The 26,214-nt window shown below is 40.9% G+C and overlaps 2 protein-coding genes across 2 annotated transcripts; one reads left to right on the top strand and one right to left on the bottom strand.

Moving 5' to 3' along the window:
* Positions 1–746: 746 nt before the first annotated feature.
* Positions 747–16,853, bottom strand: aldh1l1 (aldehyde dehydrogenase 1 family, member L1). The gene is made up of 23 exons (XM_008410390.3): positions 16,640–16,853; positions 14,677–14,825; positions 13,232–13,466; positions 12,992–13,157; positions 12,166–12,267; positions 11,270–11,359; positions 10,892–11,029; positions 6,088–6,213; positions 5,896–5,987; positions 5,420–5,567; positions 5,231–5,350; positions 4,904–5,031; positions 3,980–4,130; positions 3,828–3,898; positions 2,908–3,013; positions 2,737–2,824; positions 2,563–2,656; positions 2,370–2,469; positions 2,195–2,293; positions 1,794–1,959; positions 1,595–1,700; positions 1,316–1,515; positions 747–1,142 (listed from the first exon to the last, which is right to left on the bottom strand). Exons 2-23 carry the CDS (start codon positions 14,801–14,803, stop codon positions 1,087–1,089), a joined length of 2,709 nt encoding a protein of 902 aa, XP_008408612.2. The 5' UTR covers positions 14,804–14,825; positions 16,640–16,853; the 3' UTR covers positions 747–1,086.
* Positions 6,544–10,145, top strand: LOC103465495 (uncharacterized). The gene is made up of 2 exons (XM_008410389.3): positions 6,544–6,870; positions 9,094–10,145. Exons 1-2 carry the CDS (start codon positions 6,672–6,674, stop codon positions 9,867–9,869), a joined length of 975 nt encoding a protein of 324 aa, XP_008408611.2. The 5' UTR covers positions 6,544–6,671; the 3' UTR covers positions 9,870–10,145.
* Positions 16,854–26,214: the final 9,361 nt, after the last annotated feature.

Raw genomic sequence — 26,214 nt, 5'->3', positions numbered from 1 at the left:
GATTTGATCTAAATGCAAGTGCTGAAATATTATATCATCCATCAATTATTATCCTAAGATATTACTAATTCAAAAAACAGCAAGATTACACAAGAACAAAGTGTTCCACTTTTTCAAAACCGTTTACATTTACAACTTATAATTATTGCTTTAATTGACCTTTTCTCATGATCATGTTTCAACATGGAAGGTTCTAGATCAGGCCTCCATGTCACAATGCTCATAAGGGATAACGAGGGGGTTTCTACTGGTTAACTATCACTCTTCCAGTTTTATCCTTATTTTACTGTAATCAGTCTTTAGTTTTGACAAATTTGTCTTTTAGTTTTACTTATCTTTTTTTCTTAAGATTGAACATGCCTCACCAGCCAGGTGGATTCACCAAGCAGCAGAGAGGAATGTGGCCGTCTTCACTGAGAGCAGGAAGGCTGACACCGGACCAGGTTCTGGTTCTACTGGAGGTTGCCATGTGCAAGTAGGTCTAAATGACTGTATTTCTGTATTAAAGTGGGCATTTGAAACAATCTTTCTTGTGAACTGGCACCACATTTATAAGCCAAATGAGTTCAATTTGATTATGTTTTGGTATATTAAATACCAAAAACATTTGGTATTTAATATGTAACATTTGGTGGAACTGGACATATTTGGTTCTAGAGGCAAATATTTAGATCCAGAACATAAACTGTGGAGTACAGTGAGAAAGTGACTGTAATCCAGAAAAAAATAAAACCTTAACAAAGGGCTGTTCGACAGCTTTTATTTGTGATCGAGGTTTGTTGGGAATGTTACATTCATAATGGTTCTGGTTTCATTTCAACAACAACACAATAAATGAAGATTGTTTGGAAGATCCTTATTCTTCCATCTCCAGAGTAAATTCACAGTGATTGCAGAGTTTCTGCAGATAGATCAGGATCAAAGTTCTTGTAGTTTAAAGGCTCAGTTGCAAAGGAGTGAATGATTAGATACATTTACATGATTTGGTTAGCTTGTTGAGGCACAACCAGAGTAATCAACATCATTACATCTGCATCCATCCATTGAGATGTCTTCCAGAAATGCTGCCCTCTGCTGGAAGGGAGCTTAATACTCTATGGTCACTGCTTTTGTCTTCAGGTATTCATTCAGGGCCTCTTGACCTGTTGACAGAGACGCAGACAGCAAACACACTCTTTCAATCATTATTCTGTCTACTTCCCTTTCACACCCACTTAACCGTTCCTGCTCTTTCACTGCATATCAATTCATGTCGGTTCAAGTGTTCTCATATCCGAACCCAGTTTGGGTACTGAGTGATGCTGTAATCCCTCACCCAGATCTTTGCCAAATCCGGACTGCTTAAAGCCTCCAAAGGGCGCGGCCACATCCGTTTTGTTGTAGGTGTTGATGAAGACGGTGCCGGCGTTGAGCCTCTCGCTCACATAGAGAGCTTTGCTGATGTCCCGGGTAAAAACTCCTGAAGCCAGTCCGTACTCCGTAGCATTGGCTCTCCTCAGGACATCGTCCACCTCTCTGTAGGACGTTGGGAGGAGGAAGCGCGTCAAACCAGACCGTTCACACACACACAACGCAGCTTTGGATTTCAGCTTACCCGGTCTTGAACTTGGAAAGGATCATGATGGGACCGAATGACTCTTCCTTAGCGATGTACATATGGTCCTGCACATCAGTGAAAACTGTGGGCTCAAAGAAGAAACCTGGAACCGGAGGAAAGCAAAAGCGCAAATTTAAGGGCTGGATGCGGAGCAAACATGAATCAGTCACCGTTCCCGCTCCTCCTGCTGCCTCACCAGGTCTCTGGACCTGCTTTCCTCCATAGACGAGGGTGGCTCCCTCCTTTATGCCCATTTGACAGAACTCCAAGAGTTTGTCCAGGTGTGCTTTGTGATTCTGAGGGCCGTGGTCTGTGGAGCGGTCCAACGGATCACCAATCTTCATCTTCTTAACCTCCTCAACCTGGAAAAAAGATAAAACAGGATCGTCTTTCAAAGCTCACATCACGACTGTTCAAATGTAGCAAAGGCTCAGTAGCAAATCAGTAAATGATTAGTTAAACAAATTGACATGACTGTGATTGGTTAGCTTGTTGAGTCAGAGTAATCAGTATTATTCCTCTGGTCTCGGTGGCTGTCTGCTGTGTGTCTCCATGTTGGCCTGTGATAGACAGTAACCAGTCTGGGGTGAAATATACCACTTTTTTCAAAAACTGGTCATGGATGGTCTCCTCCACAAACAGCCGGCCAGCTGCGATGCAGTTCTCTCCTTTGTTGAAGAACACGGAGCTCATGCCCTGTAACGCAAACAACAGCCGGGTCTTAGTGCTGCCAACCGTAAACACAAGAACCGACTGATGAACAGGGACTGACCAGGCGCACAGCTTTGTCCATGTCACAGTCATCGAAGATGATGAGAGGGGATTTTCCTCCGAGCTCCAAGGAAACCTTCTTGACATTGCTGACTGCACAGCTTGGGGTGAAGCAGAGCGCACACACATAATGTGAGGAGTTATGTTAGTTTCTGGGTTTTTAAATTTCAGAGTGTTGTGTGAGGGCTTCTCACCTCTTCATGATGTGCTTCCCGATTTCTGTAGAACCCGTGAAGCCCAGCTTTCGCACGTCAGGATGGTCAGACAAACGCTGGCCCACCAGAGCGCCTAAAAGGAAGGCGGAAGTTTCAGAAGGAGTCTCCGTCTTTCCTTCAGGAGTGGAATAAGTCTGAGATACGCGAGTGCACCTGATCCAGGCAGAATGTTCACCACCCCTTTAGGCAGTCCAGCTCTTGCTGCCAGTTCAGCAAACTTGAGCGCTGTAAGCGGAGTGACCTGGAATACAGAGGATGCGAAAGTTAGAAACGCCTTCAGGGTTTCCTTCTCTCTGGGTCCGGAGTGTAAAATGTGGATCCTACCTGAGCTGGTTTGAGGACGACGGTGTTTCCTGCTGCCAGGCAGGCTGCGGTCTTCCAGGCCAGCATCATCAGCGGATAGTTCCACGGAATCACAATGGCGCACACTCTGAGGAGAGCAAGGGGAGCTTATCTGGGCTGACCGACTGTAACCATCACACAGCACACAGACTGGTCTGGAGATCTCCAGACTTACTGATGTCTAATTGAAGGCCATGTTTACTGTATGTCTCTCAGATTAGTTTATTTCTGCAATATTTTGACTGAATTTACTTGTAGGAAAGTGGCATAAGTGACACTGCTTCGGTGGTAGCTATATTTCGGGTCTTATACGGTTCAAAAACCAAAAACATAATTTTAAAAATAATTATTTTCAAACAGGTAACTTAAAGCATACATTTTACAGAAAACAGGCATTGACTTTCCCAAAACAGCAGCAGAGGGAGCTGCCAGAAGCTGACACTACTAAGCTGTAGCAGCTTCTGGTGCCACTGGAAGAGCCATTATTAGCTGCCACAAATTGAGCTCAGCAGTTCTACAAAAAGTTCCACTCTGAGACCTGGTTTCAAAAAGTGCTGGTGTCAGAGATTCTGGTTTTCGCAGGGATGTAAAGAAACGACTGGACGGGAATTTAAATGTTGTGGTTTCACTGATAGCCGGCCCCATGTAAACAGGCCTTATCTTTTTAAAAATGTTGATGGTATACTATAAAGCGTATAATCATCACAGCTGTGAACATCCAGGTACCACAGCAAGCTAGAAACAGTTCCAGGGGTTTTGAACCTCTGAACATCTTTCATGCAACTTGAATAAGTTCAGCATCTTGAAGTTATTCTTAGTGTTTATATGATCGTAAACATACATGGTAAATAAGGCATTGTGTTAAGAAACAAAAATATATTTGAAAAAAAAAAGATCCTCACCCAATTGGTTCCTTCTTGGTGAAAGTCAGATTGCGATTGGGTCTGGCCTGGTTGATGGGAATGGTGCTGCCCTGGAAGAAAGTGACATTATTTTAATGAAGGAAAATTAGAGGTTTTAGCTTAGCTGACTCTTATAAAGTCAACTGTCTTACTTGGATCTTGTCACACCAGCCAGCAAAATAACGGAACGTCTGGATGGACATGCCCACGTGAGTCTTGAGGGCCAAAGTGTAAACAGCTCCAGAGTCCATAGCTTCAATAGTAGCTAACTCATCCTGGTGTTCCTCCATCAGGTCCGCCAGTCTGTGGGAGGAGTTGGAGAAAAAGCAGAGTCTGGAATGCCAGGAAATATCCTTGATACTGCAAATCAGTCAGCAAGCTGAGCAGTCTGACAACGTCTAAAGTCTGTCAGTTTCACCTACATACAATATGTCGTTCATCCAGTGTTATGGATGGACGAGCTCAAATAAATATGTTGATGAGTGAGAGTTACATTTTTGAGAACTTTGAAGTGAATGATGGTGGAGAGCGAGAAGGTAACGCAGATCCTTATTTAACGGCACTGAGTTTGGCAGTGAGCTCAACGTTTAAATCGTGTTTTTTGACAAACTTTGGACACTTTCAACCTCATCGTGGCTGTACTGGGTTTTCCTGCGTGTCTTTCATCGGTCTCCATCCTGTTTCCTGTCTACTGTTCAATAAAGGCCACTATTGCCAAAAAAATCTGAAAAAAATTTATGTATTCTAATTTATTGCGGTCTTTATACATGTCAACTGAATTGATTTGGATTTTTGGGTGAAGGATGTCTGTGTTTTCATGTTGGACCTATTCACTCCTTCAACAGACAGGCTTAACACGATGGACCGATGGAATTGGTTTATCTAACCTTGTCCAACAGTCACAAGAAAAACATGCCTTAAAAATATTACTTTGTCATTAAAAGGCTTGTTCTGAGTTATTCTTTACAAATTCAATGTAGTATTAAGTAGAAACCAAGCTACAAGCCAGATACATTAAGTGCTAAATGTAAAATGTAGCATACCTTAGATACCAAGCATCATCCTGTGCTACTTACTTGTAGATGAGTCTTCCTCTGTCCCTTGGGTTCATCCTGCCCCACTCCCCCGATTCAAACGCCTCCTTAGCAGCAGCTACTGCTTTGTCCACATCACTGATCTGGGCCAGAGACACTTCACAGATGGCCTGTAAGACACATCACTTGTATAGATTTGCTCCTCACCTGGTGGCGGCATTTTGGGAGTAGACCTGTTGAGTTAGTCCTGATTTGTTCTTTTTCTAGACTTTTGGTTATGATGAATGAAGAACTCAGCCAGACTGGCTCTGCTCAGTTAGAATCTCTCTTTAAAGGCATGAAGAAGAAATGATGCTGTTCATCTCTTACCATGCCATCAGTGGGGTTGATGGTCTTGTAGGTCTTTCCTCCCTCTGCATCCACAAACTCTCCGTTGATGAACAGCTGATGAGGGATCTTTACCGTCATGTTGTTGATGTTTTTTTCCACCTGGAAAGGCAAACCGTTCATAACTAACGCAGTCAGACATTGTTTCCTGGTGGGGTACCGACCGCGTACATAGTCAACCACGAGCTCTTCTTCCCCGTCCTCCCCCCGGAGTTTCCTGACACACATCTGGATGAAATCCTGGAAGGTGGTGTTCATGTAGACGTCCTCGTTCTGCAGCTGGCAGGCGCTGGCACGAAGCTTCACTTCCTCAACCAGCCTCAAGGTTAAGAGAGACTTGTTTAAAAATATATACAAAGCTTCATTTAAAGAAATTGTATGTTATCAAAGACTATGTATTTGAAACTGATGCCTTCAAATATTAACTAGAAGTTGTTTTTTTTATTTTAGGATTTGACCAATAGCAATAGGATATTCATATCAAAGCTTCTTTAACGAAAGAAAAAGATGTCAGTAGGTTTTTGTAATTTACTTTTAACATACGGTTTTGATGCTCAAGTTTCATTCATTCAATTTTTGCAAATAACAATGCAAGTTAGTGGTCAGTCAAGCAGATAAATGTTTTTAGATTGATTAGTTTTATTTACCTGACCACATCCATTGAAGCTGCACCAGACTTGAAGAAATCTGTAGAATCTTCAATCTGGCTGACATTCGTCAGGATACTCTTCCATACCCTCTGACAGAAAAACGGAAAAAGGAACCAAGATCTAAGTAAGATCTTTGGTTTGACCAGAATTTATCATCATTCCTTGTTTCAGTACATCAGTTCATCCCACCCTCATCTGCTCAGCAAAGCTTTTCTCTTCCTCTGTGAGCTCCACAGCTGTGCTGCCCCCAGAGCAGAAGTACTGGGCTGCTGGAATCATCTTGCCATCCTCAAACTGCAGATTCTTCACCAACAGCTGAAGAGAAAAGTAATGACATGAGCATATTCGGTACGATATAATCATAGTGATCATATCTGAATATCCTGTGATAGTTCCTGAAATGCATCTGGATAAAAAAAATTAATATTATTTTTTCAAAAAAGTTACTCAAGTCAAGGTAACTGGGTAAATGTAATTAGTTACTACCAAACTCTGGTTCTATGCCCCAAGCCACTTACCCAAATAAATCTGAACAGGAATAAATGGTCGTGTCACTTATAGAAATTTTATTTTAAAAGAGCAAAATATAATTGCTCCAAAACTAGAGAGGGAGTAAACCACATGCCTGTTGTAGTGAGACGGTGTGAAAGGTGAACGTCAGAGCTGTGAGCAGTAGGGGGCGCTAGCGAGAACGCAGGTAGCCTGGATGCAGCATCCTTCACCGCGGCTGCTTCAGGAAGCTTTCAGCCTTCGGCTCGCTTTTAAAGAGAAACATGGCCGCTGCTACTCTGCACTCGTTCAACGCCTTCCTCACGGAAAGGCTGACCGCTGCTGCCGTGGACATCTATGGGTTCGTTGAAAAGACGGTGGTGGAGTACCAGGAGGAGGTCTACCGAACCCAGCTGGAGAACCAGAGGCTGCAGCGGATGCTAGACCTGGTCTACAAACCGGAGATAAGGCTCCACAGGGCAGGTAGGGCTCTCTGGTTGCTGCCCGTCACCCAGCGGTCCACTGAGCCGACCCTCGCGGCTCATATCAACCTGTGGTTTAAGGGCCTGTTCCAGCAGCTTCCTGCCTCCTACTGCTATTAGCCGGTCCGGGCTAACCGCTGCGGGTCCCGGGCATCATTTTGGAGAAATCTCCCTGCAGGTTTGGCTGGATTAAAGGGCTGTTTCACCCCGTTTACCCAGTGTGTCTGACTGGTCCAGTTTAAAGCGGATTATTTACAGTACGTTTTTGTTTCATACGCAGTGGCAGATTTATAAACGCCTTCATTCATTTACTGAAAACTCTCAGAAATGCATTTAAGAAAATGGCTTATTTCTAAATCAGTGTCGTGTCAAAACACGATTTCATCAGACAGAGTATCAATTATTTGAACTTTCAAATGTTAAAACATGCATGTCGGTTAAAAAGTGAAAGAGCTGCAGCGTTTTAAAGCTCAGATGCTAGTCATTTATTTCTGTCAGTTTCCATTAAAAACTGTAGAAGAAAAACTACATTTCAGAAATAAGATCTCACACATTGGTACAGTGTTCAGCAGTTAGTGGTGAATATTCAACCTTTTTAAAGTCAGACTTCTAAAAATGTTTTTAATCAGCTTTATGATGCTATTGTGAGCTGAGGCTTGTAGAAAATATTTTTAGGCACAAGATTCTCATGCATCATCAACTTGAATTGATACTAGTAAAGTCAAAATCAGAATTTTATATACACCAAACAAAAAGAAGCCCAGTAATGACAGAATAGTACACATTAAAGAACACTTTTAATGCGTACCATTAACAAGAGATGTCCTGGACAGGTTAGCAGACCCATTTGAGTTAGTTGGACACAAATCTGTGTATGCATTTCAAGGCCACAGCAGAAAACACACTGCTTTCTGGTTCGACCCAATTGGAAAATCCCAAGAAATCAGTCAAGATGCCAAGAAGAGAAATATGGCTTTGCTCCAGTCTGGTTCATCAGTGGGAACAATTCCCCAGATACTTGAAGGTTCATTAATCTCTTCAAACAATTATACGCTACAGGTGGGCAATATGGACTCAAAAGTTTTATCACAATACTTTATAGAACTACAGTACTGTGATAACAGTAAAAGTTACAAGAATTATTTGTTGCTTTTTTTTTTTACATACCTGTATTGCTGCGACTTCATGATAAACACAAATGACTGTGGGGCCATATACCCATTTGTAATACATTTCTTTAGGACACCAGTCACATAAACTAGTGTCTTTTATACCACTAAACTGCACACACTAACTGCATTTAATCAGTATTTTAAATGGTTATTGAACAAAAAGAGTTCAATGAGAGTCTAGTACAGTAAAAAATCTCAACAACCCAGACAGTTTTAATGGGTTTTAAGTAACGTTAACTAGAATTTAATGTGACAACGATAAATCAATATTCTTGTCACAAGAAATTTATCACTATAATTGATAAGCGATATGATAAATGCGTATTGTGCGCAAGTACAGAGAGGTTATGGGTGGAGCTGAAAAGGTGTGACGAGTGAGGCGGCCTACAAAACAGACTGTTACACCAGGTCTGTGAGGGATGGGCCAGAACTCCAATCTGTTGTGTTGTGAGAACAGAAGCTTGTGGAAGGAAAACCCAAAAGGTTTGATCCACGTCATGCAGTTTAAAAGACGATTATGAATTCAAAGGAGGTTACAAAAATTGATTTGTGCAAGTCCAACTGATCTAAACCAAGAGAGGTTTGGTCTGATTTAACTTCACAGTGAGGAAGAAAAAAAAGGTGCCTTCTTATCTGGTGTATGTAAACGTCTGGTTTACCATCAGATGATCAGGAAGGGCAGCTGGTTTCCGGGTGATGTCATTCTAAGACCACTTAGTCTCAGCATGTGAACAATAGTGACATCTTGTGGACTCATACGGCAGTACAACGAATGCAGTCTTGAGGAAAAGGAAGCTCAGCAAAGGTTGTGACAGCAGAATGAATTGTAGGTAACAAATATCCACCCTCAAGATGTGGAGGCTTCATACAGGGCATGAAGGCATTCAGCTGGATGATATCCATATCACGCTTCCAGCTTTATCCATTGTAACCACTTATGGCTGAGGAGATAGGCCTCAGCCATATCTGAATGTCCAGGATTTAAAGTTACTGTTGGGGAGAAGTATTTAGTTCCACTTTATGACGGTCCTCATTTGTGTTTGTCATTATAGATGCCAAACCTCCGGCAGCTACGTCCACAGAAGAAGTTGCTCCTAAGCAGCAGGAGTTGAGCGTGGAGGAGCCGGGGGGTTCAGAGGTCAAAGAGGAACAGAGCGAGGAGCAGAGGGAGGAGCTGTGGAGCAGCAGTGCGAAGGAGGAGGCAAACATGGAAGACAGCGACGACGGCGACGCCTTGACCAGAGAGCTGATCAAAACCGTCCAGCAGTTGGAAGACTGCAGAGCGGCAGAGGAGAGCATGGGCTCCCAGGAGACTTCTCCAGAAGATCCCAAACTGCCGGAGGAAAAGACCACCACCACGCTGTACCGCTGCCACATCTGCAACTACATCTTCACCAAAAAGATTGTGCTGACGTGGCACCTCAAGATGCACGAGAGCAAGGCCAAAGACGGCAAGGGCAACTTCGACTGTCACATCTGTGGCAAGCACATCCCCTGCCAGAGCAACCTGCAGAACCACATGAGGGTCCACACTGGGGAGCGGCCCTACAGCTGCCATTACTGCGGCAAGGGCTTCAAGCTGAAGGGCCACATGACCGAACACTTGAGGACTCACACCGGAGAGAAGCCCTTCAGCTGCCACATCTGTGACAAATCCTTCAACCGAGGCTCCACCCTGAGGAAACACGTGTTGGCGAAACATAAGGAGCAGCGGCCGTACCGCTGTGACTTTTGTTATGAGTTATTCACCGAGAAGCTGCTGATGAAGAGACACATCAGGAAGGTCCATAGTGTCAAAGCCCAGTCTCCCAGTCAGAGCCAGGCCTAGCTCTGCCTTAGCAGAGCTTCTGGAACGTTGGCGCTAGAGCCTCTGAAATCTTTCACAATGTTACCTTGATGACTTTTAACGTTTATGTTGAATGTTTTCTTAGCTTATATGTGGACTTGTAAAATATATTGCGTTATTAAACAAGTGGACGTAGAGTTTTACGGTCGACACCGGGTCAGGAGACAACACAAAGTTTTATCTGTTAAGGAATGAAGTTTGTCTCAGCTGCTATTCACTGACAAACCTGTTTGAATAAAAACCTGTTTTATTATCGTCTGCTCTGGAAAGTCAATGCGCTGGAAACACATTCACACCTGATTGATGTCTGTAAACCAGGAGACCACTAACGGTCCAGCTTTATTCCAGCATTAGTCATTTCATGTGGAGGAACATTTCTTTCAACAGCTGAGGTCAAATAAAGTTAGACTGCTGGCAAAGAGGCCTGAGGTCAGGCATGGACAAGTTCTATAAGCCAGGTGTGCATCTGGTACCAGAACTCAACAGAAACGGGAAGGAAGGAAGTGACACTTGGATAGTGGGATACAGAATAATGTCTGTAAATACAAATATTTTTCTAAACCTTGGTTTTCTTTCATACAAACCTATTTTATACTTTCCTAGATTTTGAAGACTGTGTGATAACCGAGTTAGGGTCTCTCCAGATGAGAAGTGGTTTGCAAATAAACCCACTGATCTGGCTAAAGCTCCACTGACTTGTGAAGCTGACGCAGGGCTTTGACTACGTCCTTTGGTGAGTCAGAGGCAGGTTGACCTTGACCCCTCTCTACATTGATCCTTGACAGAATACATAAGCTGCAACCTCTGACCTTTACAGGACCTGTACTCCTCCAGGACTCCAAGTCGTATTGCAGCCTGGACCAGAACGTCCTGCCACAAGAAAAGTTTCTTTCCCTCTGCCATCAGACTGATAAACAATAGTTAATTGTCTCTGGCACAACACAGGACCCGGATCCACCTGCTACTCTGCATACATATTGTATATATATTTATATCCCCCTCACCGTCTTTCCGTCATTCCCAAACAGGACCAGACCAGTCTTGGTGACGATGCCGGGCTGGCTGGCTCCAGGAATGTCCAGAGGCTGACCATTGGCCGCAGTGCCGTTGTCCACCAGAGTGGAGCCAAAGAAAGTCACTTTCTGCAGAGGGAGAGATGGCCAAGTACTGCAGTGAAATAGTGGAAACCTGCTCCTGAAATGAACATCTCTGGGTCAAGATCTTTGCACTTTTGAATGCATGAACACATCAGCTATTAACTTGACAAGACAAGACGTTCCCTGATGTGGAGAATGAATTAAAGTCTATGTGGAATAAAGTATATATGTCCTGATGTACCCGGGGTGAGAACAAACCCAGGGCCTGTGAGGCTCTTCTGTTACCTGTCCGTCAAGCTCTGCCCAGGCCCCAGGCACTTTGTCATTTCCTCTGATCCAGTTGTGAATGGCCTCAGCCGACTGGTTCCAGTCAATCTACCAACACAGAGAGCAGCTGTCATCTGTACCGAAGGGGAGGATTTTTGTCATCAAACACTTTTTATAATGTTCCTATAAGGACAGTTTTCACCAACGAACAGGCTGTCCTTATAGGCTACATTGATGCAGCAGGCAAGTGCGACTTTTTCGCCACAGTCTGAGCAGCCCAAATATTCATTGTTTTTGATGTGTAATATGCATCATAATTCTGCACCAAAAAAAGCCAGACATGGTAAAGTCGGATGTAAACAATTACTGAAAATAATGATGATGAACTTATGAAAGAAGTCTGTGTCAGCCCAAACAGTTCTCTACAGAAGTTGGAGCCAACACTCCACAAAATGCTATCGCTGATAGTTCTTTACCAGTTTCCTTTTTGTTATGATCATGTGATGACACTATTGATTCCCATTGCTGAATAAACTTTAAAACTGATCTACAGACTGCACCATTCAATATCACTGCCATGACGTAGTATGAGACTTCTGTGCAGGTGGGTTGCTGTGGAGTTGGAAACCACTGGTGTTGGGTAGTAAATTAAGTTTCCTCTCACAGGCAAATGTGTCACCTGTCAGAGCTGTGATCCATAAATTACACTCATTAAATGAGATGTGATTAGAATAAAGAACGTTCATTCATTAATTCATTCAGTTTATAAGTAAAGACTGAAGTCAGAATTAAACGTTTTTGCAAAGACTTCAGACTCGGATAAACATTTAAAGTGCTAATGAGGCTCGCGCCACGTGTTTTGCCTCAAAGTCATGTTTATGACGTAACAAATGGAGTGTTTTTGTTTCTCTTACCTTCGAATTGTCTTTCTTCTGAATGCACTCATAAGTGGCTCCCTCTTGAGGTTGTGTGATCCTTGGGGCCTTCCCCTCAGTGATCAGCCTGACCGCTTCTACCTGCAAACACAGCAGTTATTCAAGCTGCTGAAGCAAACGCACAATAACTGTCGGGATTTTTCTGCCCCGGTCTGATCATGTTGGAGACTTGCAGAAGATAACGAGAGGATAAAGAGGAGGTGAACCCATAAAACAACATACTTATGGAGGATTGTCGTTCACTACATTCTGTAATGGGCCAGTGTTAGAATAATTGGGATTCCCATAAAACGAGGCAGTTATTTGTAACAACTCAACAATCAAGATGCTCAATAAGATCAAAAAGTCCCTGAACAACTTTGTATTATTAGGTAAAATCTCACCTTCAATTTCAAAAATCTGAATCTTTGAAATCATCTGAGAAGAGAGGCTGTTATAATGTCTCTAGAACAAAATCAATAACTGAGCAAAGTAGAACCATGTGATCAAACTTTATACAAAAGGTAACTCAAAATGCCTCACAGGAAAACAAATCCAGCCAGCAGCAGCAGACTGCCTAATACTGTAAAAGTATGTCATTAATTTCACATAAAAACAAAATCAACCAAATAGTGTCTCTCTCTTCAGGAGATCAAGTTGCATTTAGGGTGGTCATTATAAGAAACTGAATTAGTATTATCTTCAGATACAGTTCTAAATGGGCACTGGACCCTCTTGGCCCCTGTGTAGAACCGCCCATGGGCATCATACATTAATTAGAGTCCCAAAGACTGGACGTACTCTGGAGCCAACCTCCGTCACTCACCATGCCTTTGACGCCCTCTGGGAAGAGAAATCTCTTGTAGATTGTGTTGACCGTGTCATTAGGTTCAACATCACACTCTCTCTGCAGCAAAATCGGTCCAGTATCAAGTCCATCATCAGCCCAGAACACCGTGAAGCCTCCCTTCTTGTCTCCGTGGATGAGGGTCCTATGAAGGACAGTCAAACAGATGTTGGATCGCTACCAGGAATCCCCTTCAGTTCCAACATGAGCTTCACTGACCAGTTGATTGCCGAGGCTCCCCTGTGGCGAGGCAGCAGCGAGGGGTGGTAGATAATAGAGCCATGTTTGGGGTGGTCAATGACCTCCATGGGGATGAACTGGGAGCAGAAGGGCAGGACATTGAGTTCTGCTCCTGTAGCCTTGTACCGGTCCACCACCTCTGGGATGGCCTGACCCTTCACTCGCCACCGGGGGAACTTAAAAACAGGGACACCATCCTTCTCTGCCACCGTGGCTGCAGCAGAAGAAGAGAAAACATGCAGAAAACCTTCACCAACATTTAAAGGCAAGTCTATATTATTCCCATCATCAGCAGTCTCAAGTATGAATAGCTAGAGTTAAAATAAAACTCGTACTAACGCCATTACTTTTCTTTCAGGAACGACAAACCTAATTATTTACTTTTTCGCTTTTAGCATTACTGACAGACAAGCTTATCAAAGATAGGATTTTCAAGTCATGTTAGCTTTGTCTCAAAGTTATAAAAGGCAAAAAAAAAAAAAAAAAAGTGAAATGTGATTTATACCTGGGAAACAACGTTATTCTTGATACACAACGAGAATATTATGACACGTCACCTGCTTAAATAAACCAATTGACGAACAGACATGTACACATTTGACAGCCTGAACGGATTTCTTCATGTTTTGTTTAGTTTTACTGAATCAGATGTTTTATAATCGAGTCTTACCGACACCTAGTGGAGATTGTTCAGTGAATTTAATGTTATCAGTACGACAGAACTGCTCAGGTTGTAGACATGGTGTCACTGGACCGTCCTTCTATTTATGATTTAACCATTATGTAATATGGAGAGAGTAACATTTCAGGACTTTACATAAGTTTCCATTATTTTCTGTCTGTAATTTATTCTGTTCAATGACCATTTATTTAAACATATACTCAGTGAAATGGAAAGTATTAATTACATTTTACCAGAGCAAATTTTTAAAGGCATTGCAAAATAACAACACTCAGACTACTTAGTCTATCTCCCTATACAGACTGATAGAGGTCACCGACTGTTTCTCATCGGTTCTTGGAAATCTACTTCATTTTGTTAGACTGGTTCCATTTCAGTAATTTGTAGAGGTCTGCCAGTATCCAGACATGAGTGTTATTCTTTAACTTTAATCAGCTTTTGTGTTTAATCAGAGTTAACTGTTGACAAAGCCCTGGGCAGCTTTGTTCCCTTTATAAGGGATCGTTTCAAAACAACTCTTGTTTTCATGCATGTTATCTTTGTTTATTATTCATGTTTTTGATGGTCTAAAAAAAATTAACGCACAAAAAAAGGTAACTTAGAATAAATGGATAAGGAGGATAAATAATTGTAATTGAACTGTAAAGATTCATAAAGAAAGAAATTTCTGTCTATATAAAAAATGTCTAAAGACAGATTGCAGTTTTTCATAAACATCTGCTGTGCTGAATAAGGCTCTCACCCAGCGGGTCGGCCTTGCCGTCCTTGTCTGGAATAGTGAAAACCCCGACAATGGTGTGGCCATCCTTCCTCAGCTCCTTGTAAACCTCCTGGCCGAACAGGCTCTGACCGATGACTGCAATCTTCATTCTCGGGACCCTGATGCTATTTCTGAGAGGACAAACGTGTGTCCACGCAGACACACGCGAAGACACAGTGAGTCGTTTTGTGTCATGTTTTTTGGAATCCTCTTAACCCACATGCAGAATCAGTCAGAGAATGCAGAGCTGAAAAGGCAATGATGTTTATTTATGGAGTGAGAAATGTACATCAAGGGAAGGACTGGTTCAGCAACTCCTGGAAGAGAGAGTGGATCAGCAGCTGGCAGACAGGCTGATGGATCGTTGGAATACTGATTCACTCTGTTTGATGAGAATGATGACAAGTCATGTGATGACTTCATCAATTCATCAATCTTTTAGCAGTGATGCAAGTCCACCTGACTTTACATCTGTCTAATGTTTAAGAAAGTGGCTGTTGGATACATACATGGACTTAATTTTTTGGACCAACTTGTAAACACAGGGATATAAGCCAGCATTCACACACATTTAGAAAAGCATTAAAAACATTTTCATTTTTAACCATTAGAATGTTCAGCAATTAACATACTTATACTTTTTATGATAACAGTAAAACATATTTACCATTACTACTCATGTGTTTTACTTATAGGATCATCAATCGATAGTTTGGCGTTTATCTGCTAAGGATCTGTTTCTATCGCTAAAATCACTTGGATTGTTAATGTTTTTCTGTGTATTTTTGTTTGATTAGAGCGCAGGTGCACCTCAGGGCTGTGTGCTGAGTCTGCTGCTTTAGTCATTGTAACCTCATAGTGACTCAAATAAGAAACAAAGACTTGAACTATATCACTCAACGTGTGAGGATTTTATGTAATATTTGAGTTTCACTTTGAGACCAATAAGAAAAACTTTCGCACGTTTATGCCATATTCAAATTTTTTGAGATGCGCCAAGTGTTGATAGTGCCCTAAGATACTATAAGACTGTGACTATATCATATTTCATGATGTACAGCACCAGACAAAGAACTAAACACAGAATCAATGGTGACACGCTAAAAGATCATTGGCTGCTGCCTAAATTGGATGGTATGGGAACGTCCTGCTATATAATTACAACCAGTAACATTGTTAAGAATTAAAAACGTTCAGCTGCTCTCATCAGGTATGAGATGCATAACTGACTAATGTTGTTGCTCATATGCTTTGATTGATGTGTGTGTTATTGTGTGTGTCTCTTATGTACCAAATGATCCAAATCCAGATGCATCTTTCACTGCTATTTTATTCTAATCTGGTTTTGAACTATGAATTAGTGGATGCCTTAGGAGAGCTAACACTGATGATTAAGATTCAGCCTTTCTAGATAAGCAGCTTAAAGTTTATTTTCCATTTGTTTCTACAATATTAGAAAAAAAAAGAGAGAAAATTGTCACACACAGTTTGTGCTCAGCATTCATGACTCCAACTTAGCAGTTTATCTGGCAAACACAGACGGGGCAGGGCCTGTACTTCTGCCAGCCTGCTCAAACCAATCAAATTCCACCCTTCAGTTCATCCCTCTAGTCCCGGCCAATCAGATGCTCTCAGACATTATTAAAGCTTCACAGGGGCAAAGTTCACACACACACAACTCTAAAATTACAATTTTAAACTTCTCTCAATGAAAACCGATGTACCCCACATCCATACACACACGTCACACAGTAATTTCTTTCCTCTCATATATCTGTGTATAACTCTTATATGCTGAATATTATTCTTGTTGCACATGTTCTTGCCCAAATGAACTATGTTTCCGTGTGTGTGTGTGAGAGTGTGTGTGTGTGAGTGGTTGCAGATATGCACTCCCCTACAGAGAGAAAGTGCACCAAAAGTAAAAGCTAACATGCTGCCTTACCCTGCTGCAGACTTGGTTCTCCTCTTGCTGGGAAGGAGTGAGCAGAAGAGAAAAGTTGCTTTAAATTCCCTCCTTTCAGTCTCACATGCAGGCGCCTCAATTACATAACGCGTAAACGCAGCGGAGCGATTGGACAGAGCAGGCCACTTAGGGCTGCTAGAGTGGGCCAGTCAGAACATAGCGCCTCTGACTGGGCCCAATCACAACTAAGCAAATCTCTGTCAGCTGTTATCTACCAAACTCACAGACTGCTTTATCTGTCCAGACATACACAACTGGGCTTAAACTCTGCTTAAAATAAGATCTATATATTTCATTGTAGCTTCATTATTATTCTGTATTAGTTTCTCATTTTGATTCAATCAGTCTTGTTCCTGTTTTTCTTTAGTTCAGTCCTTAGTGATTTTAGTTTGTTATCTTTATTTCTTGCATCTTCTTAGTTACACTAGTTTCCTTATGTTTAGTTTTGCTTTACTGTTAGAGTCATTTCCTAGTATTTTTTTCGCTTGCCCCCTGTGACACTTTCCCTCTCTCTCCCCTCACACCAGAAGTCAGTAAGCCAATCAGCCCAGGTCCTTTATTCCAGCATTCACTCTCAGTAGCTGTACACCAGGGGTGTCCAAAGTCAGTCCTCAAGGGCCGGCGTCCTGCATGTTTTAGTTCTCTTCCTGGTTTAGCACACCTGCATCAAATGATGGCTCCTTTGAAGGCCTAAGGAGAACATTGTCTTGCTGAGGAGGTTGTTACTACCACCAGAGAGAGAACTAAAACGTGCAGGATGCCGGCCCTCGAGGACCGACATTGGGCACCCCTGACCTAAACGTTGCTTGTTTTCTTGCCTGAGCGATTAATCAAAAAACAGATTCTTGTTTAAACCCTAAAATGACCTAGTGGTTTCAAGCGGGTAGAACACAGCCGTGACTTTGGATATATAGAACTGACACGATTATCTTCCCAAAAACTCTTTTACAATATACCTGAATCAAAAACTCTTTTACAATATACCTGAAATATTTATTACTAAAACATTAGTTTCCTAATCCTTTTGATTATAATAACCTAACTAGTCCCTAATATAAAACTATAAATTAGACTAGTTCAAGTCATGTTAATTTTAACTAAATGGTATTCAAATTGTAATTATTTTTAGTATTGTGTTGTTAGTTTTGTTTGTTAAGTTTTAGTGTTTTCACTGAGGGAGATGACTTGAAATGTCTCCTCGCTGCCTGCCCATTTGAGACAGGCCAGTGTGTGCCAAAGTTAATTCATGACGCGGTTCCTGCCTGATAACAGACATTCTTTTCTGCAGGCCCTCTAAGATTTTATCCAAAGGACTCTTGTTTAATCCACTATTTTCACATGTCGTAAGATTTAACTGTATTAAACACTAAGAATATTTATTTTCCTCAACAGCCTCTATGCATGAACGATTGCTCTATGACTCACTTTTTAAAAACATAAAACATTGCCATAAAATAACGTCACCCCATGAGAGTAGGACGACACGCGCCGTGGTGGGCGTCCCTTATTTTGATTTCTGAAAGGTGGCAACCCTAACAGGAACCTGGACATTTTTTCCCCAATATTATTGATGGTTAAAAACCAGCAAACAGATATATCACCATGGCAACATCTACAACATATTAATGTCAGTTTATCAACATATAAAACTGAGAATTTTCTTTTGTCTGTTGAACTGAACCTTAACATGGTTCCCAGAAAAGTTTAACGTTTTAGGAAATAGAGCCGATTTCTGTTTTATTTTGTTTTTCAGACCAAGAAACCAAGCTGGAGGCTGAGATCAACAAGCTGAAGGACCAGCAGCAAAGTGACCTTTGAAAATCATCTTCACTCTTCAGCAGAAATATGAAAATACATTCAGGGGTTTTAGGACACATACAGAATTATGCTTATCCTTTTAGATAAACATTGTTTTGTTTTGATGATGGTTTCTTTGAGACAATGACAGAAATCTAAACAAAATGTTTTTTTTTTCTCTGAGAATTGAAACCGATTTGTGTTTTTTGTTTTCAGAGCAAGCAACAAAGTTGGAGAGTCAAGAGGCTGAGATCAAAAAGCTGAATGGGAAGCTGGAAGGTAACCTTTGAAAATCATCTCCAACGTCTAGCAGAAATATAAAAATACATATATGAATTCAGCTTCTCATCATTTTAAAAATGTCTTGGACATTTAGACAGAAATTTGAATTAATCTGTCTCAGTCACTCAGGTGGCTTTCTCAGCCGATTTGTCTGAAACTACTGTCACTCTTGGACCCTTCGACACTTTCACTACTCTGGCCTTCAAGATTGTGATGACAAACATTGGAAATGCCTACAATAAAGAAACAGGTAATATCAGTTAGTCCTTCTGATGCTGCAAATATTCATTTCCATCTAAGGCATCAACTAATGTTCTGCAGGTATTTTCACTGCACCTGTGAGAGGAGCCTACCACTTTGAGCTGCATGTAGGCGGATATGGAGGTTCAAATCCTGTTGGAGCTGTGATTACCAGAAATGGAGTGAGAACATTCGTTGCATATGAGAATCAGACAAATGGTTTCTCAAGTTCCTCTAATAGTATTACACTGAATCTGGAGGTGGGAGACCAGGTTTCTGTGAGTCTTTTTCCTGGAGCAAAATTGTTTGATAATGAAAATAACCACTCAACCTTCAGCGGTCATCTGCTGTTCACCATGTGAGGAGGAAACAGTTGATCTGATCTGAGTGTTTCTGCTTCTGTCATAAATCAGTAAACCCAACGAATGTTATACTTATCCAATCATCTCCAATCAAAAATAAAACTAACATTGCATCTTGAATCTATTCTGATATGTCTAATCAACAGATTCTATTGAATATGTTTTTACAGCAGGTCTTATAGTCATCAGAAGGAATCGCAACTATTCATCAAACTTTATGTTGGACAGCAGCTGTTTAGTCAAATCTGTGTCTAAAAGTTGTAATTTCACTTCTAAATCAGAAAAGAGGGTTGTCTTATAAACATTGCCAATGGAATTTTGCTGGTGGAATGAAGATTAATAATAATAATAATAATAATAATAATAATAATAACAAAAGAAATAACATATTTTGATGACTAACTGATTCACCATTCAAAGTATTTTGAAGGATTTTGAATCCTTCAAAATACTTTTAAAGGATTCAAAAGTATTTTCCCATTTAAATGACGTCCCTCTGAGGGTTTCTTGTGGTCTAAGTCCTTCTGGCCAAAGGCTGATGGTGTTTCTACAGAGTTATAATAAATCCACCAGCTGGATGTTTAGAGGTTGTTGAAGATGTTGCTTCAATCTGTCTGGATTCTGTTGATTCCTTTAAAAGACTGCTAAATATTATTTTTGATTCATTTAGTTTTGATTTTTGTGCTATGTTGATTGATTTGCCTTCTGATTAATATTCTGTGCTAATATTACAGTAAATCACTTTGTGGTTCTTGGCTTGAGGGAGCTGTAATAATAAATAAACATTCTTTATCCTGAAGCTTAAGTTGATTGTGTTCAGTTTAGTAGGGGGGGAGAGAAATACGTTTTTATTGAATTGATACCACATTTTGCTCTAATCACTAACATCAGGAACTGGCAGCTGCTTTGATACTGAAGTTGGCTTCTGGTTCATAAGAACTGGAGGTTTTGACTCAGATGTGACCCAATTTTATCATCGCCTAATGGGAGTAATCAGGGTGTTCCTGGTGCCCGTCTGCAGCTTTCCTGAGGGAATGCGTTCAACTTACTGCACAAAACATTTCACAGAAAGTGTCATGATTTGGGGAGGTGAAATTGTTAGCATCTTGTTTAGAAGAAATCTCAGAGTCTTCTTCTGATGAAGACTCAGGTGATGAAATTCAAAATGGCACAGATGACTTTGTGCCATTTTGACACAACATGGCACAGCATGGATGTTAATCTCAACTCAGCCATGTACTTTTGCAAATTTTCCAACTCAATCCTCAACTGTTGGATGAATTCCACAAAACAAAGCATTATGAACTTGAGTATTACCACAAGGTTTATGGCTGAGTTTCCTGAAGAGATAACTGGACTCTATGCAGAGACACTGTTCAATCAGTCAATCAAATTTTATTTGTATATCACATTTCAGCAGCAAGGCATTTCAAAGTGCTTTACATAATTAAAATAAAAACAGCAAGTGACATTGAGAAATAAAAAGAAATTAGAAAGTAAAGATAAAAACATTAAAGAGATTTAAAAAAAGATTAAAATGGTACATTGAATAAACAGTGAGAAAGAAAGAGATTTAAAAAAAAAAGATAAAAACATTATCCGCATATCCGCATGAGGACTTGCCCTTATGGGGTCTCCTCGAAAATAAGAGGCTCCACAAGCCTTTCTTTCTGTAGGACTTTAGTCAAACCGCTATTTGACAAGGACTCAAACCTTTAAAACGTTTTTACATAATAATAATTTAAAAAAAGGTAAAAACATTAAAGACATCAAAACCCACACTCTAACCCTAATTTAGCCATAAGCAACTCTAACCAGGTGGGTTTTAAGTTGAGATTTAAAGGCACCCAGTGTTTCAGCTGTTTTACAGTTTTCTGGAAGTTTGTTCCAAATTTGTGGTGCGTAGAAGCTGAATGCTGCTTCTCCTCGTTTGGTTCTGGTTCTGGGGATGCAGAGCAGATCAGAAACAGGGTCTTCAACTGGAAGATGCTTCCATCTGAAGACCCTGGAAGTATCTTCAGCTGCTTCCAGAGTCTGTGGGACCATAGAAGCAGGTGATGGGTTCTGGCACTTCAAGCGGCATGCAGCTCGGGTGGTTGCTGAGGCATACAAGCTGCTGTGGGAGACGTTCACAGAGGCCCTGAAGAATGACTTGGGCAGAGTAGTTCAAAGACCTCTCAATCCCACCATCACAATTTCCACTGAGGAAGTGGAGGTGGGGATTTTGGATCAGGATCTACTGAGCTGACCATGGTGAGACGTGCAGAGAAGGAGTGGGCATACTTTTTGCCTTCCATCTTGTTGCCTGTATGTTGGGGTTCACCCCAGTGAAGTGGGTAGCTTCCCTCTGCTTACATGTGGGAGAACGGGTTCTGACTGTTGTTTATGTGACAAACAGCAGTTCAGATTATCCACTTTTTCTTGAGTCGTTGGAGGGATTGCTGCTGGGGGATTTGAAAGCTCACATGGGCAATGACAGTGAGACCTGGAGCGGTGTGGTTGGGAGGATCGGCCACCCTGATCAAAACCCACACAGTGTTCTGTTATTGGAGTCTCATCTCTTTGGTTGTATTTGAACAAATATGTAACCAAAAATGACATTTAAACAGCTTTACATGTACATTAAAATGTTTAATTTGATATAGTGTAAAAAACTTCAACACTATTTTATCCTTTCATGAGAAGTAATATAATTTTTTCAGTTAACACCTATTTAGTCGTGTCATACTAAATGAAATTACTGAATAAATTAATACATTTTGATGTCAACATAAATATCAATTTGTGTTCTTTTGCAGCATAACATTTGTAGACTGTGTGTGAAAAGCTATGATTCCATACTTAACCTCTTAAATTGTTAGTTCTAGGATATGTTTACGACTGTCCTGTTTGTGCGTGTGTGTACAGTGGAGAAAGAGTATTTGAGTATTTGAGTTGGTTGGTCTGAGCTGAACTAGGTTCTTGTCCTCAGCAGTACCACGAGTTAATGATCCACTCAGGACATAAGCTGACCGTCAGACCAGCTGTGCAGACTCAATGGTTGGACGGTTCCTTTAGAACGGCTGGTTTTTCAGGGAAACCCATGGAAAGCTTTTTCCAATAGATGACAGGTTTGTTTCTGTGAAAATAAAAACTAATCAACATGTGGCTCCAGGGACGGGCCGAGGTTCAAGCTAAACCTGGTGACACATTCACACAGAGGAACTCTTCCTCTTCTTGTGGTTTAACACCACCTGGTGCTGAGATGTACTGGTCAGCTAACCGGAGGAAGCCTCCAACAATTTTCCCCTGCTTATATTTAAAAAATTAAAAATGTGGCTTTTAGCAGACTAACTTTTGGCACGGCGTTGAATGAGACACGCATGAAACATAATTTGGTTTTGGTTTCTTCCTCTATTGTTTGAAGATGCAAGATACCTTTCATTTCACACAGGTGCATTAAATTATGTCAGCTGAAGTGACGCATAATAAACCAATAGGAAAACAAATGATGGCACTAAAAAAACAAAAACATTCAAAATGTCAAGTCGGTTTTCAGTCTGTTGGTCCTACAATGTGCCACCCTGATGGCAGCCCGTCGTATTCAGTGAACATTGGCTGTTCAGGGTCAGTGATTGTTGCTGTTCTTATCATTGCCTGTTGGGTTTGTAGTCTTTTGCAGCATCAGTACAGCTGATTATAGCACATTGTAACATTTCTTCAACTAACATTGTGTCTCCAATCTTACTCTTGTTTGCACTCTGTAAGTCGTCCTTTACTGTGATTGGTCTTTACGTCTGGTTCATGTTGGTGACCGGCTTTATTAAATCCCACGGCACATGTTCTGTGTCAAAAGTGTGAAAACTGCTCCGTAACTTTTTTATGACATTTCCCCGGCCTTATTTGGACGGCATCTAACTCACTCTGTGCCACTTGCAGGGAAAGGAATGGCACGCCAACCTTCATCTACAGGAAAGTCAAATTTTAAGTTTAAAAACAGACAAGTTGGTTTGCTTGAGGAACCATGAAAGAGGGCAGGTCCTACCCGAGCAACAGCCTGACGAATTAACTAGCTACTTTCAATGTGCAATATCTATGTTAATCTATAAAAAGGCAGAGCAGAAAAACAATGACAAACTTTTGTGCATTTTAAAAAATTTGCTTAACCATAACTGTCACCCCAAAAGCACTTGCATATTAAGTCAATGAGTCCATGAGGACACCGGTGTCATCATGACAGTTAAAGGGTTAAAAAATTGTTTTTAGGCTGACAGATAAAGTTATAAATTATTGTATTACTATTAAAACATAACCTATACTCACTGAGTTTGGAGCTCCAGCTGAGGAACAATTTTCAGGTGGACTTTAATGAGTTTAGGACCATATAATAAATATAATAATTTAAGTTACCTCATCAGAATTATTCAGGGGGCACGTGGGTTTAAAGTTTTTATGTTTTCATTGCTTCATTCATACACAAGAGGGCAGCATGCTACAAAAGATCAAATAACATAAAAGTTCCTGCTGAAGCCAGGATTCAGAGATTCAGTATGAATCTCTGAGTATGACTGCGTCCTTTATCCAGGGTCACATCTCATCAGAATGGTGTCACCCTACCAACAGCCAAAGACACGTCCATGAGAAGGGCAAAGTTTAATTTAATTTATCAGAAACAAAGTGAAAAAATAATCATCTGAAATGAAATGTTTCAGATAGATAGATCAATGGGTCTGGTTGACTTTGGATCAGTATTCTGAAATGCTTAGCTTCTTCATGCTCTCTCTCTTCTTCGTGCTTCTTCGTGCTCTCTCTCATCTTCGTGCTCTCTCTCTCTTCTTCGTGCTCTCTCTCTCTTCTTCGTGCTCTCTCTCATCTTTGTGCTCTCTCTCTCTTCTTCGTGCTCTCTCTCATCTTCGTGCTCTCTCTCTCTTCTTCGTGCTCTCTCTCTCTTCTTCGTGCTCTCTCTCATCTTTGTGCTCTCTCTCTCTTCTTCGTGCTCTCTCTCATCTTCGTGCTCTCTCTCTCTTCTTCGTGCTCTCTCTCTCTCTTCTTCGTGCTCTCTCTCTCTTCTTCGTGCTCTCTCTCTCTTCTTCGTGCTCTCTCTCTCATCTTCGTGCTCTCTCTCTCTTCTTCGTGCTCTCTCTCTCTCTTCTTCGTGCTCTCTCTCTCTTCTTCGTGCTCTCTCTCATGTACGTTCCACCACACAACAGTTTATTCACTGTGAATATTCTCCAATACAAAAACGGATGACAAACTACAGCCCAGAAAGGAATCCTATACAGATGCCTGGAGACACTCTCCGGCTCATTCCGGGAGATCCCAAGACATTCCCATTGGCCACATCCCAATGGGAAAACGTTCAAAAAGAGGCAAGCGGGAGGAATCAACACCCTACATGAAAATCTCATTTTGGCCACTAGATTCTGGAATGTTGTTGTTCAGTCATGATGTACACATAATGACCATGAGCGATGGTCAGAATGTAGATAGACCAGCAAACGAAGAGCTTTGCTTTTTTTTTTTCTTTGCTTAACATTTTCTTAACACCAGCAGTCATTTTAGTGTTGCTGCACTAAAGTGAGCAGAAATATTGATATAAACTGCCACACTGTGCATGTTATGTCTCTGGAAATCAGAACGTTTGTACCAGAGCCGTTTTGTTCCTTGTCAGTTTGAATATCTGTTCAGTTGTTTGATCGTCTAGATAAACTACAGGTAGTCCAAAATAAAGCTGGATGTCATTTTAGAACGAATGTTAATTTTATGCATCAATGCCTGTCATGGATGAAAGACTAGCATGTTTTACATAAAATCTGGACTTCTCATAAACCGTTCAGCCTTTTCTCACAGTTACCAACCTACAATAGACATTATTTTAAAATCTGTATCATTACTTTTGTATGACAACAGCCTCAAACTAACGCTCTCAATATAAATAAATAAATGGATGGATGGATGGATGGATGGATGGATGGATGGATGGATGGATGGATGGATGGATGGATGGATGGATGGATGGATGGATAGATAGATAGATAGATAGATAGATAGATAGATAGATAGATAGATAGATAGATAGATAGATAGATAGATAGATAGATAGATAGATAGATAGATAGATAGATAGATAGATAGATAGATCTGTGTACAGAGCAGTTTGCAGTTTATTTCTGGAATATCCCAGCCAGCACACCTATGTGGGCCCCATATGGGATAAATGAGACCCTACATGGAAACCAAGGACAAAACCTTGTGGAACCCAAATTGTTTTCTCTCACTTATCCCATATGGGGCCTCCTTAGTTATGCTGACTGGGATGTTGCCTCCTGCAAGTATATTAATGTTAAAAAGAACCTTAAGAAACTGATAATAGAACATAAATTTATATTGAATTTACAAAATGGCTAAATTGATATTCAGAATTTGGTGTCATTTGTTTTTAATCTATTTTTGTTTGTTTCTTTGAAATTGTTTTTGTGTGTTTAATGTATCTTATGATGTTCTTTTGCAGTGTTTGTAAAAAGCTACAACTGTTGAAGCGGTTGATTGGAATTTACCATTTCATTTCATTTTGTTTGTGTCTTAAAACAACAACTGAAGTTTTACTCCAACTTCAGTCATTCTTCCGTAATGTCAGATGAATGTACTGATTATTTAGGCGAAGAAACCATGTTTCTTTTCTTGAACTCTCTATTACATGAAGATCAACAGTAAAACAAAGTCATTCTGTTGATCAGGTGAGTGGCACTTCCACTGCGACTTTGAACAACCCTGTTTACTCACAGCTTTAAATAAACGTGGAGCGCTACCAGGAGCCACAGTGGCACATAATTTAGCCGCAGTGTGTGATTCACAGTTAAGATTTAAGCAAAGAGGAGGCTTTACGTGAATGTA

This window comes from Poecilia reticulata, chromosome 5, assembly GCF_904066995.2.
Source record: "Poecilia reticulata chromosome 5, P_reticulata-male-v2, whole genome shotgun sequence".
NCBI classification, from domain to species: Eukaryota; Metazoa; Chordata; class Actinopteri; order Cyprinodontiformes; family Poeciliidae; genus Poecilia; species Poecilia reticulata.
Note: the sequence above shows the minus strand (reverse complement) of the source record. Positions and strands in the feature narration are given on the sequence as shown.

Excerpts from the sequence above, each read along its gene's own strand:
- LOC103465495 (XM_008410389.3), top strand. The coding sequence starts at position 6,672 with ATGGCCGCTGCTACTCTGCACTCGTTCAACGCCTTCCTCACGGAAAGG. Across the intron at positions 6,871-9,093 it reads GATAAGGCTCCACAGGGCAG|ATGCCAAACCTCCGGCAGCT; the intron begins GTAGGGCTCTCT and ends TTGTCATTATAG.
- aldh1l1 (XM_008410390.3), bottom strand. The coding sequence starts at position 14,803 with ATGAAGATTGCAGTCATCGGTCAGAGCCTGTTCGGCCAGGAGGTTTAC. Across the intron at positions 6,214-10,891 it reads TTGGGAATGACGGAAAGACG|CTGTTGGTGAAGAATCTGCA; the intron begins GTGAGGGGGATA and ends TTTTCTCTTCAG. Across the intron at positions 3,014-3,827 it reads ACCAAGAAGGAACCAATTGG|AGTGTGCGCCATTGTGATTC; the intron begins GTGAGGATCTTT and ends TGCTCTCCTCAG.